The 18,154-nt window shown below is 35.3% G+C and overlaps 1 protein-coding gene across 1 annotated transcript in view; it reads left to right on the forward strand.

The window, feature by feature from the left end:
- The window catches only part of dock4a (dedicator of cytokinesis 4a), a gene marked incomplete at both ends in the record, with an annotated part of 66,168 nt that extends 48,535 nt beyond the window's left edge, over positions 1-17,633 (forward strand). Inside the window, 28 exons of the mRNA XM_079411891.1 lie at positions 545-679; positions 771-869; positions 973-1,067; positions 1,165-1,240; positions 2,515-2,615; positions 2,871-2,929; positions 3,018-3,166; positions 4,008-4,093; positions 4,799-4,825; positions 4,969-5,064; positions 5,167-5,227; positions 5,344-5,437; positions 5,722-5,870; positions 6,117-6,203; positions 7,089-7,193; positions 7,717-7,858; positions 8,594-8,760; positions 9,113-9,199; positions 9,433-9,609; positions 12,572-12,655; positions 13,129-13,248; positions 13,968-14,095; positions 14,259-14,379; positions 15,141-15,222; positions 15,387-15,496; positions 16,886-16,961; positions 17,074-17,135; positions 17,229-17,633. Coding sequence (XP_079268017.1) covers positions 545-679; positions 771-869; positions 973-1,067; positions 1,165-1,240; positions 2,515-2,615; positions 2,871-2,929; positions 3,018-3,166; positions 4,008-4,093; positions 4,799-4,825; positions 4,969-5,064; positions 5,167-5,227; positions 5,344-5,437; positions 5,722-5,870; positions 6,117-6,203; positions 7,089-7,193; positions 7,717-7,858; positions 8,594-8,760; positions 9,113-9,199; positions 9,433-9,609; positions 12,572-12,655; positions 13,129-13,248; positions 13,968-14,095; positions 14,259-14,379; positions 15,141-15,222; positions 15,387-15,496; positions 16,886-16,961; positions 17,074-17,135; positions 17,229-17,633 — 3,180 coding nt within the window. The remainder of the gene's footprint in view (positions 1-544; positions 680-770; positions 870-972; positions 1,068-1,164; positions 1,241-2,514; positions 2,616-2,870; positions 2,930-3,017; positions 3,167-4,007; positions 4,094-4,798; positions 4,826-4,968; positions 5,065-5,166; positions 5,228-5,343; positions 5,438-5,721; positions 5,871-6,116; positions 6,204-7,088; positions 7,194-7,716; positions 7,859-8,593; positions 8,761-9,112; positions 9,200-9,432; positions 9,610-12,571; positions 12,656-13,128; positions 13,249-13,967; positions 14,096-14,258; positions 14,380-15,140; positions 15,223-15,386; positions 15,497-16,885; positions 16,962-17,073; positions 17,136-17,228) is intronic.
- Positions 17,634-18,154: the final 521 nt, after the last annotated feature.

Genomic DNA, 18,154 nt, shown 5'->3' on the forward strand with positions numbered 1-18,154 from the left:
GCTGAGAAAACAACAGTAGTTGATGACAGACAAATCATAAAAGCTGTGAAAATTAAGCCTAAAAGACGTGTCTGTAAAATCACCAACAACTTCACTGCAAAAAATGCTTTTCTCACTTAGATTTTTTGTCTTGTTTCCAGCCCAAATATCTAAAAATTCTTAAATCAAGAAAGATTTTCTAGACAAGTAAAAATTATTGTCTTGTTTTCAGAAAAAATTGTCAAAAGTAAGTGAATTTTTGCTTGAAACAAGCAAAATAATCTGCCAATGGGGTAAGAAAAATTATCTTGTTTTCTGTTTGACATAAGATTTTTTTTTTTTACCCCATTGGCAGATTATTTTGCTTGTTTCAAGCAAAAATTCACTTACTTTTGACTATTTTTTTCTGAAAACAAGACAATAAGTTTTGCGGCCCAGGGTCACATATGTGATTTAAATGTCATTTCATTTGATCAACACATATTTAAAATATATGGAATATTTAAAAAAGATGTTAATGTATTTATCCATTATTAAAAATTAAATAAAGTTTATGTCTCTGTAGGAGTGTGGTGTGTCTGAGGAGGTGAATCTGGTCATGGAGAGTCTGTCTGGAGTGTTACTCAGAACTGTACTGGAAGTGACCAACCGGCCTCAGCCTGCCGCCACCTCACTGCGGCTGCAGTACCAGGATGTTACAGTGCGTGTGACTTTTTCTGACGACCTTTGATTTTTACTTCAGGGAAAGTATTTCAGTAAATCGAATAACAAATGAGATGTGTGTGTTTCAGGGTGAATTTGTTGCCTGTTTGCTCACATTGCTGCGGCAGTTGAAAGATAAAGAATACCAACAGCTTCTCAGCAGATTTCCCACTAAAGATGAACTAACGGTAAAATTATGTTGTAAACCTTACCAGAGTGCAGTGAGACTGTTTAACCAGCTTTTTAATAATAGTGATTGCTGTAGTCTAACTTTACAATCTGGTTTTCCAGAGTTTTCTCCTGCAATTATTCACTGTCTTCAGAATACTTATCCGACCGGATATGTTCCCCAAAGACTGGACTGTCATGAGACTGGTCGCTAATAAGTAAGTGCGGAAAACATAACCTGAAATGGTTCATATATAATCTCATTCAGCCATAGAAATGTTTCATTGCTTGACGTTTCTGTTTGTTTGTGTTTAGTGTCATCATAACCACCATCTTATATCTCTCCGATACCCTGCGCAACAACTTCCTTAATGAGAAATTTGACTTCAAGGTAAAGAGATTTTACATTCACTACTGGTTTTTATTTATTAAACTGATCAAAAGTGAAAGACATTTATAAGATTTTGAACTACTCATGCAAATGTAAAATTGAACTGCAATGGATATGTCATTTATTTTCTAAATGCAAGTCTGGCTTTTTCAGTTGTCTTGCAGAAAGCTCTTAAAAATATTGATTAAAAAAACCCCGCAAATATATAAAAATATATTAAAAAAAATATATATTTTTTTTACTCATTAAACTGATCAAAAGTGAAACACATTTATAATGTAATGAGAGATTTCGATTTCAAATGAATGCTGTTCTTTTGAAATTTCTATTCATCAGAGATTCCTGAAAAGAAGTCACAAAATTATAATACAAAGAAAAAGGAGAGAAGTCCGCACACTGAAAATAGCTGCTCCAAATGAATTTATTAACAGCAACGTTTCGACCCTCAGGTCTTCATCAGGCTCAACGTTTTTGACAAAATTATAATACAACATTGAAATGTGTCTTGAGCAGCAAATCAGCATATTAGATGAAATATTTAAAGTAATAACAGTATTTCACCATTTTACTATTTTTATTATATTTTTGATCAAATAAATGCACCCCTGTCTTCTTTTAAAAAACATTTGTGAATTGAACCCACGACCAGGCTGTGGCTAACATCAAAACCAGTTTGTGAAACATCTGCACATAATCTTCATTCTCAACTTTTATATAAATAAATAAAATGCAGATGTTTAAATACTACAGATTATTAATTTATTTTCAGCTCTCTAATGTACTAAAATACCAGAGAAAAATTAGCATGTACTGCATGAAATTCACTAATAACTTTCCGTCACTTTTACTAGTTCATTAAATATGCTAATATATTCAGATGTCTTTAGTACACGGAGTATGTAGAAAATCTAAATGCAGAAAGTCTAAAAACCATTTACTCTAAACTATAAAAATGTTTCATCACTTAACCTGTAAATAATATATATAATATAATATACTTTAATATAATGTTATTTAATATGGCAGAATCAACTTGAATACAGTAGATTACACTAGGAAAAAAAAGTTACGGGTCAGATGAAGTAGAAATATTTCCTTGCATATTTTTATTTACAGTATGCCATATGAAAAAAACAAAACAAAATGACTGCATAGGAGAAATGTCTTTTTTTTTTTTCTGTATCTCCTAGAGCATCCTGGGAACATGTTAAACGTGTGCCTGCAGTGCAGATAATCATCGTCAGCATCTTAATTAGCTCTCTTTTTATCTGTAGGTATGGGAGTCCTATTTTTATCTCTGTATATTATTCATCAACCTGCCCTGCCTCCAACTGGAAATGTTCCCGCCCTCCAAGAGGAAAAAAGTCCTGGAGAAGTGAGAGCCCTTCCTGTTCTTTTCCTTTGTATGATCAGAATCCTCCTGGGAATGAGATTGAAAGATTTCACGATGTAAAATAACACATTCGGCGTAATGAGATGCTATTAGTAGCAGCAGGTTTAGTGATTTACTGTATACTTGATTATGTAGTACTTTTACATCGTGAGCCATTAGCAAGTTGCATCATGGGAAAACCGTTGCAATTACCACAAAATCCAGATGTGATATGATTTTTTTTTTATGTTTTTAAAGGTACGGTGACATGAGAGTGATGATTGGCTGTGAGATTTTCAGCATGTGGCAGCATTTGGGTTGGTCCTCTTTCACAATTCTGCATTGAGCACTTATGGAGTCACATGACCAGTGCAAATAAAAGCAATGTATGGTTTTGTCTCTCAGGTGACTATAAGTTAAATCTCATTCCCACCCTGATTGGTCCGTTCATGGAGGTGACTCTGGTACCACAGATGGACCTGAGGAACGTCCTCATCCCCATTTTCCACGATATGATGGACTGCGAACAGCAACGGAGCGGCAACTTCAAACAGGTGCTGAAATCACAGTGACATAAACATGTCTGAACGCGCGAGAGCAGCTTGATGATGTTCATGTCACAGTAAATTATGTGCGGGCGTCAGAGTAAAACGCTGTGGATGAGAGGAAATTGAGCTTGTTTACCAAGATCGTGTCGCTTTGGAATGGAATCAAAATTTGAAAAGGATTGTCAGCAAGATTTTGAGCTGCTCATGCAAATTTAACAATGGATATATAATTTATTTTCTGCCGTCTTGCAGAAATCCCTCAAAAATAATGATAAAAAAAATACAAATATGTGACCCTGGACCACAAAACCAGTCATAAAGGTGAATTTTTCAAAATTCACATCATCTGAATAAATAAGCTTTCCATTGATGTATGGTTTGTTATGATAGGACAATATTTGGTTGAGATATAACTATTTGAAAATCTGGAATCTGAGGGTGCAAAACAAAATCTAAAATATTGAAAAAATCGCCTTTAAAGTTGTCCAAATGAAGTTCTGAGCAATGCATATTACTACTCAAAAAATAATTATTGATATATTTATGGTAGGAAATTTACCAAATATCTTCATGGAACATGATCTTTACTTAATGTCCTAATGAGTTTCGGCATAAAAGAAAAATCAATAATTTTGGCACATACAATGTATTTTTGGCTATTGCTGCAAATACACCCCAGCGACTTAAGACTGGTTTTGTGGTCCAGGGTCACATATATGATACATGATGATGTTTTTGGTGCAGGAAACCTTGACTAACATCATACTGTAAGTGGATTTAAAAACATGCTTTAATGAAAACTGACATTTTGAGGATTGCATTTTTTTGGCATTTTGTTTTTTTAAAGGTGGAGGCCAAACTAATAGACAAACTGGATGGCCTGATGTCAGAGGGAAAAGGAGATGAGACATACAGAGAGCTCTTTAACAACATGTGAGTTTTAATTCTTTCCTAAATCATGATGTTTTGTAGCTGCAATTAGAAATTTAAATTATAATTATATTTATAGGGATTTATATAAATATCAAACTTTATGTGCTATAAATGATGAAATATAAAAGTCTCTGCTATTGTTCAAAAGTTTTAGGTAAGTTTATTTTTATTTACTTTATGTACTTTTTGTCAGCAAGGATGCATTAAATTGATAAAAACTGGCAGTAAAAACAATGTTAAAAAACATTTCTGTTTCAAATAAATGTTAAAAAAAAAAAAAAAAAAAAAAAAAAAAAACCTTTTATTTATCAAAGAATCCTGAAAAATACATCATGGTTTCCACAACAATTTTATGCAGCACAGATGGTTTCAACATTGATAATAATAAGAAATATTTCTAGAGCACTAAATCAGCCTATTAGAATGATTTCTGAAGGATCATGTGACACTGAAGACTGGAGTGATGATGCTGAAAATTACAGGAAAAAAATTTAATTTTAAAATAAATGCAGCCTTGATGTGAAAGACACTTTTTTCAAAAACATCTTATGGCCCCAAAGTTTGAGAAGTAGTATATAAATAAAAATATTACTTATATTATATAAGTGTTAAATATTACAAACTATGAAATACTTCAAAGTATATATTCAATTTTTAAAAATATAATAAAATATTTGAAATTGTTTTTCTATTTTTCTGCATTAGAATTCCACTGTTTGGTCCGTATCCGAGGTAAGACCCTCATTAAATACCATGTACTATATACTGTACAGCTGGGTGTAACAAAATAAAAGGGTGATCAGGTAATTTAATTAAAATTTGACTTTAAGTTTGTATTGTTGTTTTAATTAGTTCTTCTAATATATCTGATTTAGTCTCCTGAAGAAGATTGAGAGAGAGACCTGGAGAGAAAGTGGCGTTTCCCACATCGCTACCGTCACACGGCTAATGGAGAGATTACTAGATTACAGGTAAAGCGGACACACTCACATCCATACAGTATACAGTACAAACACACTCATGTTCCATGCATGAGGCTCAGAGATACTGTACTCTTCAACATCTCTACACAGGGACTGCATGAAGATAGGTGAGGTTGATGGGAAAACAATGGGATGTACAGTCAACCTTGTGGTTAGTTTTGGATATAAAATATAACACATTTAACAATTTTTTTTTACTGTTTTATGTGTTATAAATAAAATATAAAATAAAAGCATGTTCTGGTCACATTGTCCTGTTCTTTTCAGAACTTCTACAAAACCGAGTTGAATAAAGAAGAAATGTACATCCGTTATATTCACAAGCTCTATGAGCTGCACCTGAAGGCACAAAATTACACCGGTAATATTTGCTCAACATATTTGTGTTGATCTGTATCAATTTCATTTTAATTGTTTTACTGTAATTTCTGCGCCAATTAATTTAAAATAATATGAATATAATTGAAATATAATTTTTTTTTATGTAAATTGTTTAAATATTATTTTATAATAATTTTAAGAATAATACTAATAAATATTGTCCTATTATATTATGTACTATGAATATATATTATGAATATTATGTACTATTATAAATGACTATTTTCTAATAATTGTTTTATGATCTTTGTGACTGTGTTGCAGAGGCGTCCTACACCCTCCTGCTGTACGATGAGCTGTTGGAGTGGACCGAAAGGCCTCTCAGAGAATTCCTCACGTACCCTATGCAGAGTGAATGGCAGAGGAAGGAATGCCTTCATCTCACCATCATACACAATTTCGACAGAGGAAAAGTGAGTCCATCCATGCACCTCAACCATCTTAAAATATGTGACTAATTAATGCTTAATGTTGAAGGATCAGGGCGGCTACTGTAAGTTTAAAAAGCAAGTTCTTTTCTTCCTACATACTGCCATCTTGTGGCTGAAACCTACTGCTGCGATTACGCAACCGTTTTGACGAGAGCAGGGTTCCTTGTTTATAGCTAAAAATATACTTTTATGTTTGAAGTATTACTGTTATTTAACTATTCATTCCAGTGCTGGGAAAACTGCATCATACTGTGTCGAGAGCTGGCCAATCAGTACGAAGCGTTTTATGACTACAGGAACCTCAGCAAGATGAGGGTAAGTGTTTTCTCTTTACAGACCATGCAGTATGTGGGTATGTATTTATTTTTACATAATTTTTATTTTGGTATTAGCGCATTAAATACATATTTGATAAATAATATGTATTTTTAAAGATTTTTTAAAGGGCTCATATGACGTTGCTAAAAAGATTTTTACAAAGCTCATCGTTCTGAAAAGCGAGGTGTGCTCTGATTGGCCAGCTATCCAGTGCGTTGTGATTGGCCAAATATGTGATTGGAAATGTTACGCCCCTTACCATATTTGGAAACACAGCGTCTCCACAACCTAGCGGCGGCAACAATACTACAGCGAAAATAAGAGTTACACCTTCTTTCTTTGCGTAAACATTTGGGCGGTTTTATGCAAATCTTCCCACACGGTGACTTAGATATGTGGGGATGTTTGAATGAGGTGCTTTAGGAAAGCGTGGACGAGTCTTAACTTTTAGAAAAAATATCTCTTTGGGTTTGAGACTTTAATATTTGCAACTTTACGAATCTTATATTTGCACGAGCAGTTTATAACACTTCAAAGACAAAGGAAAGCATGTCATATGACCCGTTTAAATTTCTTTGTAGTTTTACAGTATTTATTTACTTATTTTCATGCACTCTAGTCGGCAGTTCAAACTCCCACTGGCTGTAAATATAGCGCTTATTTGAACTAAATTGAGTTGTTAATATGTTCATTACACTTACGGCCAATTGTTATCCTAATGAGGCGTTTGGCTTTAACTGTTAAACTGAATCTCCCTGATTGTTTTTTGTTTATTCTGTTACACAGTCGATTGCTTCACAGATTGTGGCAGTAATTTGTCATATTAACAGCTGTTTGTGTTACAATGTGCTCAATGGTCTGTTTTATTTGCATGTTTGATAGATGATGGAAGCCTCTTTGTATGACAAAATAATGAACCAGCAGCGGCTCGAGCCGGAGTTCTTCAGAGTCGGCTTCTACGGAAAGAAGTTCCCCTTCTTTTTAAGGGTACAACTCAAGCATATTAGTGTTAGATTTATATGTTTGTATACATATTATTTTTCATATATTATAATAATGTATATAATGTAAAATAATGTAAAATAATAAAAGCTGATTATATTAGGTAAATATTTTACAGATATCGCTGTCTTATTCATCCATTGTTTTGGTATTTAGATTTTTCAATTTTGGTTGAATTATGATTTATTCTTTAATTCAACATCATGTCCTCTAGGGGGCGCTTTCCTTCCAGATCTCACTGCAACTCAGCTATAATCTGTAACATTTCTGCAACGTTTCCTTTTTATTGAGCTATTTGCATTTTATCCAATTGCTATCCTTTTGTATTTTCACACCACAGTGCAATGTGTGGATGATTGTAGTGAGAATGGAGGGGAAAATGAGAATGAATTAGGAATTATGAAAGATTTACTCTATTCTCATTTAGTCCCTCAAACAGTCAATATCGTGTCCGGTTTCTTCCACTTTCCTCATTACTTGTGTTTGTGTGTGTGTTGCCGGCGGTCAGAATAAAGAGTTTGTGTGTCGAGGGAACGATTACGAGCGTCTGGAGGCCTTTCAGCAGCGGATGCTCAGCGAGTTTCCTCACGCCATCGCAATGCAGCACGCCAACCTGCCAGACCAGACCATCCACCAAGCAGACGCGCAGTGTATCCTGAAACACATTTCTGTCAATTTAATTTTTTTTTTTTTCTTTTGTTCATTATGATAGCCACATTAAAAGTCAAAATGGTTTTGAATTTAAAAAAAGAAAATAAATATTTGTTCATTATGAAAGCCACATTAAAACTCAAATTGGTTTTGAGTAAATTGAAAAAAAAGTGTATATATATATATATATAATCTGTTTGTCTTGTATTAGCTGGATTTGTTTATTCAGAACAGTACATTACAAGTTCACATTTAATTTCTTAAGATTGCCAAATTGCTCCTCAAGGATTCTTACATGAGGATGGATAAGGGCAATTAAAGAATGGGGAAGTGCTAATAGGGCAGCTGTTAGATGTGTAAACTGTTGGTCGGCAGCCAGCAGCACAGTTTCGAATCAGATGGGTATCTGAACTGAGTTCATGCTGCTCTGTGACCTCTTCTCTTCACAAAGTCCAACCATCTGCTAATGGTCTGATAGCTGAGTATATCTGTGGCACAAGTTCATGAGTAGCTCGAACTTATTTCAGAGGAAGGATTTATTGCTCTATTACAGTTCGGAGACTTAAGTCTCAGTTATGCTTAATTTATAAGTGACACCTTTGTCTCGGATGTTTCTCCTGAATCCCATAAAAAAAGAAAAACAAATGAGAGAATGAGATTATTAGTGGCTGCTTGTTTGTTTGTGTGAACTGAGTGAATGCGCTTTGTACGTCCCTTAACTGGTCGTGATTCAGATCTGCAGATCTATGCCGTTAGTCCTGTCCCTGAAAACCAGGACGTCCTGCAGAGAGACGGAGTCCCAAACAACATCAAGAGCTTCTACAAAGTCAACCATATTTGGAGGTTTCGCTATGACAGGCCTTTTCACAAAGGCACCAAAGACAAAGAGAACGAGTTTAAGGTACTGTAGACTTAGGTTATGTTTGTTTGTCTGTGTCTGTCTGTCTGTCTGTCTGTCTATCTACTGTATCTATCTCTGTGTGTGTGTGTGTGTTTGTCTGTCTGTCTGTCTGTCTCTCTATCTATCTGTCTGTGTGTGTGTGTGTGTATATGTGTCTGTCTATCTATCCATAAATCTGTCTGTCTGTCTGCCTGTCTGTCTGTCTATCTATCTATCTCTAAATCTCTTACTCTCTCTGAGCAGTTCTTTTCATTTTTTGATATTGCTAAAGTCTTGGGCACCAAGATGATAAAATGATTTCATTTTTAAAAATCAGTTTTGTGATGTTCATGTTGTTTGTGTTGTGTTGTAGAGCCTGTGGGTTGAGCGGACAACACTGACCCTCTCTCAGAGTCTACCTGGCATCTCTCGCTGGTTTGAAGTTGAGAAAAGGGAACTGGTGAGTCATAACTTAATAAAAAAGAAAAATTCTCATTTTGACAAGACATTTGTAGACTACAGCCTTTGATAAATCACACTGCCTATCACGTACAAGACGATCACATACTTTTTTAAGCACTTCGCCAGTGTCATAAATTTAAAGTAACTGCCCCCAAGACTGCACATCCACCATCAAAACAATCATATAAACATAAACAGAGACATTATAACCTCGGTCTGCTTTCAATACAGGTGGAGATGAGTCCCTTGGAGAACGCCAGCGAGGTGATTGAAAATAAGACGCTGCAGTTGAGGACGCTGATTGCCCAGTGTCAGATGAGGCAGATGCTGAACATCAACCCTCTCACCATGTGCCTGAACGGAGTCATCGACGCCGCTGTCAATGGAGGACTGGCTCGATACCAAGAGGTACGGGACTCGATGGAGAGCAGGGTCAATCTACTTCTGGTAGATTAGAGGTGGACTTTGGGTTGACTTAACTGCCTTAACACTTGGATCAAACATGTAGAGTACTGCAAAAAATAATTGGGAAAATTGGAGTGGGAAAATGTGCAAAGCTGATAAAGACCAACGGTATTCACATAAACTTGAGGCTTGTATATTCAAGCAGTTTGTATAACTATAATGTAAAATTTGGGGAATCTGATTTTTCCCCCCAGTAAAATAAGTCATTTTAATCAAAGTCACTATTTTAGGCAACTGGTTAGTTCAAGTTAGTAGCAATGAGAAAATATTTTTTATGTTGATAAAATAAATATTGAAAATTTGAAATCTTTGAACTCTTGTGATCCAAATGCCTTGGCATTATTGTTGTGTCATGATCTTGGTCTTGAGCTGCTGATAACAAGTAGCTACACTAAAGTTCATTTCATTTTATTTTATTTTGTTTTATTTTATTTTATTGTATAGAGAGCAGTATTTATCTAATAATTTATAGCAGAAAAACTGATTATCTAAATATTACACTATTATTTTGCAAAATTATTATATAATACTATGACTATAATTTATCTAAAATGTTGAAAATCTAATTTATTTTTTTTATTATAATTTTAGTTTATATTTTAGGTGACTGATTTGTTCAAATTAGTGGCAATGCTGCTGTTATTTACTGCCCAATATTAATTGAATGCAAATGCAAAATATTATTTTATGTTCAATCACTATTACAGAAAAAACTATTACGCAAAAAGTTTGCATATATATCAATTACAAATACATCCTCTGAGTTTGTCATTTATAAAAATAAAAAAAATTGTTTTATGAACTGTTGTGATCTAAATGTTATCAGAATCAGAATGAGCTTTATTGCCAGGTTTGTTGGCACATACGAGGAATTTATTTTAGTGACAGTAGCTCCACAGTGCGACAGAATGACAGCAACAGGACAGGACACAGATAATAAAGAATAAAAATAAAATAAATAATGTACAAATATACAAAAATGGACAATGTGCCAAATAGCACAAACACAGTATACAAAATAGACAATTTGGTATGTACAGGTATGTTAGGTGCAAATTTGAAGTGTAGTAAGTATGTGTGTTAAATAAAAAATAAAAAGTATGATAGTGCTGTGTGTTTCATGTTTATTGTTAAGAGTTCAAATGTTCATGAGATGGATTGCCTGAGGGAACAAACTGTTTCTGTGTCTGGTCGTTCTGGTGCTCAGAGCTCTGTAGCGTCGACCAGACGGTAACAGTTTAAAGAGGGAGTGTGCTGGATGTGAGGGGTCCAGAGTGATTTTACCAGCTGTTTTTCTCACTCTGGATAAGTACAGTTCTTGGAGACTGGGGAAGGTTGTACCAATGATTCGCTCAGCAGTCCGGACTACCCTCTGTTGTCTTCTGAGGTCAGATTTGGTAGCTGAGCTGAACCAGACAGTTATTGAAGTGCAGAGGTTAGATTCAATGATGGCAGAGTAGAACTGTTTCAGTAAGTCCTGTGGCGGGTTGAACTTCCTCAGCTGCCGAAGGAAGTACAACCTCTGCTGGGCCTTTTTCACAATACAGTCAGTGTGAATGTCCCACTTCAGGTCCTGAGAAATAGTGGTGCCCAGGAATCTGAATGACTCCACTGCAGTCACAGTGCTGTTCATGATGGTGAGTGGGGGGAGTGCAGGGGGTTTCTCCTGTAGTCCACGATCATCTCCACAGTTTTGAGCGTGTTCAGCTCCAGGTTGTTAAGACTGCACCAGACAGCCAGCTCCTTAACCTCCTGTCTGTAAGCAGTCTCGTCACCGTCCTGAATGAGGCCAATCAGTGTGGTGTCATCTGCAAACTTCAGGAGCTTGACAGAGGGGTCTTTAGATGTGCAGTCATTGGTGTAGAGGGAGAAGAGCAATGGGGAGAGAACGCAGCCCTGAGGATAAGTAAGGGTCCAGTGATGTCCTTCAGATAAGCCAAAACGAGTTTTTCAAGTGACTTCATGACCACAGATATTAGAGCCACAGGTCTGTAGTTGTTAAATCCTGTAATCTTGGGTTTCTTTGGGATGGGGATTATGGTGGAGCGTTTGAAGCATGAGGGGACTTCACACAGCTGCAGTGATCTGTTGAAGATCTGTGTGAAGATGGGGGCCAGCTGGTCAGCACAGGATTTCAGACGACAGGCTGGTGAGATTGATTGTGTTAGACAACCAAAAAACAAGAAAAACTAACAAAAACACTAAAACAACTGGAGAGCCAAGCACAATGGCTGCCATGCGCGGCGCCATCTTGTTTTTGACTGTTGATGTCTCGTAGCCTTGACAACATAAATTGTCTGTAAAGTGATTTATTGGTCTGAGCGCACTGACTCCAGTTTCACCTTCTTCCTTTTAGCAAGATGAAAGACAGTTTCTAGCTGTTGTTTTCAGCGAAACCCAACATTCAAAAGAACATTTGCTGGATGTTTAATGACTAGCCCACATGCGTGTATCTCTGACAGTTGCCAAGCAACAGCATGTTGAGCACTGGCCTTTTGTGAGCGTGAGCTTCAGCTAACTCTATTAAAAGGGAAGCGCTAACGGCAGGGGTCCTCCTGAATCCCAGCATGCACCTCTCTGCACAGATGATGAGTTTGCCACAGAGCACAGGGGTTCAGGTCTAGTCACTGGGCTATGAAAGCTGGATCAAAATGTCACTTACATATGACAATTAGCATGATATATTAAGCGAGAGTCGTGGAAATGTTCCCCAAGCGTCTTTGTAATATTGCATCAGAGTTTCTAAGAAATGAGTAGGAGTGCAGGTTAGTTTACTGCATTGAAGTGCCTGTGAGACATGCACTGGATTTCACACTGTATGAGTTTATTTATTAACTCTTCTTTTCTTAAAAAGTAGCCTGAATACAAATGATTCATGCGTCTCTTTATGTACTTCCCCACGCAGGCATTCTTTGCGAAAGATTACATCGCAAATCATCCAGAGGATGGAGAGAAAATTACTCGACTTAGGGAACTGATGTTTGAACAGGTACAAAAACAATAATTATTTGGGTCAGTTATGTGACACTCATTTTTTTTTTTTGTCTGTTTATTTAAAATATATTTTTAAAAATTATATATATTTAAAATATATATAAAAAATGCTATTTGTATAATGACTTTAATACATTTAATAATGTGTCTATCAAATATAATGATATTTGTGTATTAACAATTCATTATATTTGTTAAAAAACATTTACTTTGGAAAAATATTTAAAAGTTTTTTGTTTTTTGAAAATGCTATTACCTTTTACTTGATGGTTGCAAAACATGATACTTTTAAAGCTATTAAATGTAAAAATTTATTGAAAATTCAAAACAATTTGAAGCAAAAACAAAATGAAGCCAACATTTATACAAAATTATAAATATTTCTAGACATTTTCCTCTTTTATGTTGTTTATCTAATTATTTAGTTTGTTCTAAGAATAATACAATTTTCTCTCTGAATTTTTGCAGGCACATATTCTGGAATTTGGTTTAGCCGTGCACGAGAAATTCGTCCCACAGGATATGAGGCCGTTACATAAAAAGCTTGTTGACCAGTTTCATGTAATGCGCTCCAGTCTGGGGATTCAGGTATGTTTACTTTTACACATAGATACATATTCACTGGTCTTAAAGTGGAATTGTGTACATTTTTAGATGTTAAAATGAATATCCCAATTTAATATGCAACTTTAAAGGGAAAGTTCACCCAAAAATGAAAATTACCCCATGACTTACTCACTCTCAAGGCATCCTCGGTGTATATGACATTCTTCTTTCAGACGAATGCAATCGGAGTTATATAAAGAAATGTTATATAAAGAAATATCCTGTCTCTTTCAAGCTTTATAATGGCAGTGAAAGGTGGTCGAGATTTTGAAGTCCAATAAAGTGCATCTATCCATCATAAAAAGTGCTCCACATGGCTTAATAAAGGCCTTCCTAAGCGAAGTGCTGCATTTGTGTAAGAAAAATATACCAAAATATCCATATTTAAAACTTTATAAATGTTATCCAATGATAACGTTGGAATCACTTTTAGAACAGTTCCGTTGATGAACCATAAAAACACTGACAGCCAATCAGAAATCCCGACCAGTCGGCCATCGTAAGAATGGCTCAACCAGTGGCATGAGTTTGGGGCGGGGCCACTGAGTTTGTCTGACCAATAGCAGATGAATGTTTGAGAAACCTGTTTAAAAGTTCATTTTGCTTAGTGCCACTAGAGGCATTGTGACCCTTAAAAACTGTGTTAATTTGAACAATTTGATGAAACACTTTCTGTAACAGTTAATATTTTTTTTGTTTAGCCACAAGAGTTTCCCACTTATGTGCGAGTTAGTCCTCTACATTTTGCAAATGGCAGCCCGCGCACATGCAGGACCCCCGTACCTAATGCCATCAGCCCAGAGGGAGGCCGAATCGTGGCGAGACGCAGGTTTGTAGTTTAAAAAGTTGAACTCAATTGAAATCTCGGCCAAGTAGATGCTATTTAGGAATGCTTATGTTTTAGATCAGGTTTGACAGATTGGCAGCATGAACGCACCCACACGTTTGCTAAATTTATCCTGTCTTTCTCATGTCTTTCAATTCCCTTTCAGTCCTCTCAGCTATCCAGCTGTCAACAGATATTCCTCATCCTCACTGTCATCACAGGCCTCAAATGAAGTGAGCAACATCACTGGCCAATCAGAGAGCTCGGATGAGGTCTTCAACATGCAAGTGAGAAATTCAAACTTTTTAGGGAACTAAAAAGTCACTAAAAGTTAACACTATTTACTGTCAGATTCAGACAACCATTCTATTAATTTAATGAATTAATTTAAATTTTATTTATTTAGAATGAATTTTTCTGTTCAGTGCTGTTAGCGGTCACCTTAAATTTAAATAAGAAAGTGCAAAACCCATTCTTTTGTGGCAGAAAATGCAATATCATAAAAATAATATCATTGGTGACATCCAACAGTTTTAAAAAATATTATTTAATTATTTAATATTATTAATAATATTAGTAATTATGTTATATATAAATATATGAAATATATATATATATATATATATATATATATATACATACACACACACACACACACATATATGTGTAATATATAATAAATTTATTTATATAATTTAAACATGTTATTTCTTTATGATAATTTATACACTGTATATATATATTGTACATTTTTAAATTAAAATTTTCACAAAAATAATGAATTATTAAAGAATACATAAACGTCACAACATTACATGTATTTAAGTATTTCATTTTGAATATATATTTTTTTTAATGATAAATATTTTAATAAATTTTATAGGTATATATGAATTTGTACAATGATATTTAATAGCATTATTTATATAATTAACATTTTGTTATTAATATTATGATATTTATATGGTCATTTTTAATGTATCTTTGCTTATTTACTTCATAAAAGAACAAAACAAAATCACATTGCATATCTGTTGTCTATTTGTAGCCCAGTCCGTCTACCTCAAGTCTGAGCTCAAATCACTCTGGCTCACACAATGTGAATAGCTCTGCGCCCTCCAGCAATAGAGGTGAGTGAATTCAATAGACTATAAGCAATCCGGCACTCAAAATCAAGCAGTACTTACAACGCCCCGCAACATAATTGGCATCATTTTGCAGCATTGCCTCATTTCCTCTGTTATTTCCTATCTTTTCAACTCTCACACTATGTGCCTTTATTCCTCTTCATTAGCTTCTCCACTGCCGTCTGACAAGCACAAGCACTCCAGAGACAACGCCTGCCTCCCTCCGCGGGACAGACTCTGCAGCGGCATTTTCCCCAGCCCACTGGACCCCACACAGGTCAGAGCGGCTCCACCACCACTCTTTAACAATTACATGTCAAACTGAATATTCAGTGGGAAATAATGTAGGGTGGGGCTTAATTTGTATCCACCAAGAATTATGAAATTTTAAAATTCTCATAAACTTACATTGAATCAGGGTCCCAAGCCACATCTAGAGACCATAATATATTTTTTTAAGTTAAAAAAAGGTGGGCTCTGTGATTTGATTAAGTAATCACCCAGAACACCTTAGTAACCACCTAGCAACAACTCATATACTGTATTGTTTAGAAACTTTTTTTTTTTGTGCTGTCAAACAATTAATCGCATCCAAAATAAAAGTTTTTGTTTACATAATATATGTATGTGTACTGTGTATATTTATTATGGATATATAAATACACACATATAGAGTATATATTTTTTAAATATTTACATGTACACTCCTGAACAAAATCTTAAGACCAGGGGAAACATTACAAGTATTCGCATTTCGCGCTGGTGGATCATAACCAAAAGAAGAAACAGGAGCAAGAGACAAAAAATAGAGAATAGGCAATTTATCTATTTATTATTAACAGGCTGTTCATCACCTCGTGATGGCGTGTTGCGAGAACCCTTGCTTGTGCAGCTCAACCATCCTGCCACGTTCAAAGACAGAAACCCGTTTTGCCTTTGCCATCAGGAGGTCATGACAGTGTGACTGACTGAAGGACAATGACATGAAAGCCATATTTTTGCGCAGATTTTAACTTTTTAAGGCTATGGTCTTAAACTTTTGATCAGCTGATGAACAGCCATTTTGAGTTTAAATGCAGTTTTCAATAAATTGCCTATTCTCTATTTTTTGTCTCTTGCTCCTGCTTCTTCTTTGGCATTTTGAAGCAGTAAGAACCTGGTTACGATCCACCAGCGCGAAATGCGAATACTTGTAATGTATCCCCCGGTTTTAAGACTTTGTTCAGGAGTGTATATACATTTATATATTTATATTCTTATTTTTTATATTATACATAAATATATTTAATATATAAAAATATTTTTTTTTCAGAAATAAGCAGAAATAAATACTGAAAATAATTTTAATAATTACTTTATGCATTATATAATATAAAAAATATGCAATTTCATTGTCATATATTATTACAGTATATATAATGTACTGTATGTAAATAGTATAAATAATAATTGAAACTTTAAATATTGAGTATTTAAAAAAAAAAGAATAAGAATAAATTCTCCATAAATTAAATAAAAACAATTCTTTAGAGTAATGTGCCCTGATGAATCTGTGACAATGATTTATAAAATCAAGTCCATTTTATCTTACAGTGTTCAGTAAACGTCCACAGTATAGCAGGAGTAGCAGATTAACTGGGATTTCTATCTTTTCTATCTTTTGCAGAGGATGATTCCGTTCCAAATACCAGTGGATTCAGCATTATCACGCTGTGAACCCAATCTCCCCACACCTGAGACAGGTACTGCAGCTTTCTGCTGTCAGATATCAGCCGTTACACTTCAGTCGGTTATGTACAGCTCAATGACACATCCTTTTGTTCCTCTGTGCGTGTGTGTGTGTGTGTTGAGCAGGATCTCTGTGCAAGAACGTGAGGTCTCTGTCTCCCATGCCAACCGCCCGTTCCCCTCAGAAGGTGACTGATTTATGCTTAAGTCACTCTGTGTTAATAGTTGGTGATAAGTTGGTGTATATATAATAAAGTTTCGTCCTTGGTTTTGCTCTGCAGTCAATGGTCCCGCCCCTCACTCCCTCCCCGACCGATGGCTTACCGATGGGGAGCCTGGCGTCTCACTCCCCTGCCCGCTCCGGCAGCTACAGCAGCGGGATCTCGTCCCTCAGTCGCTGCAGCGTCTCTGAAACGTGTGGGATGGACCTCCCGTTGCCCGACCCTCCTCTACCCCCCACCGTCCCTACAGACATGCCTATTCGCCGGGGCAGCAAGACTCCTCCGCCCTACAGCGTCTACGAGCGGAACAATCCCCGGCGAGCCACTCCGCTGCCTCACAGTCTGTCAGTGCCGCCCAGTACCGACAACCCCAGCCTGACCGGCAAACCCCAGCTGAACCGCATGCAGCGCATTAATTCAGAGCCCCGTCACCGGCCCACACCCAGGAAGGTCTCTCAGCTGTAGCGCATCAGCGGTAACTTGGACTATGTCGCATTTTTTCAGCCGTTTACTGTAAAATAACTGTAGGTTATGTATTATAATTGGCAATGTTTTCAAATTAAGGAGGTGCATTTTTGGGATGCTTACTAAAATTAGTAAGTATATGTCAATAAATAAATAAAAAAAGTCAATATGTCAAAGTCCAAAGCAAAAATGTAATTTGAAAGTCATTTATTTATTTGACCCATTTCATGCTTTATTATACTATTATTTATAATTAAAATCGTATAACAATCTTTCAATAAGCATGTCAATAAGTAAATCAAGAAATGTCAATTAAGTAAATAAATAAATGGTAATAAATCTATTATAGTTATTTATGTATTGACACATTTAATTCATTTTTATTCACATTTCAAATATTGTGTCAATAAATAAACGATGTCAATATTAATACATCAAAGTCTTTTGCAAAATATAATTTATTTATTTGACATTTCATTCATGCTTTGATTTATTTGTTTAAATGTTATATATAATATTTT

This window comes from Barbus barbus, assembly GCF_936440315.1.
Source record: "Barbus barbus genome assembly, chromosome: 48".
Taxonomy (NCBI): Eukaryota; Metazoa; Chordata; class Actinopteri; order Cypriniformes; family Cyprinidae; genus Barbus; species Barbus barbus.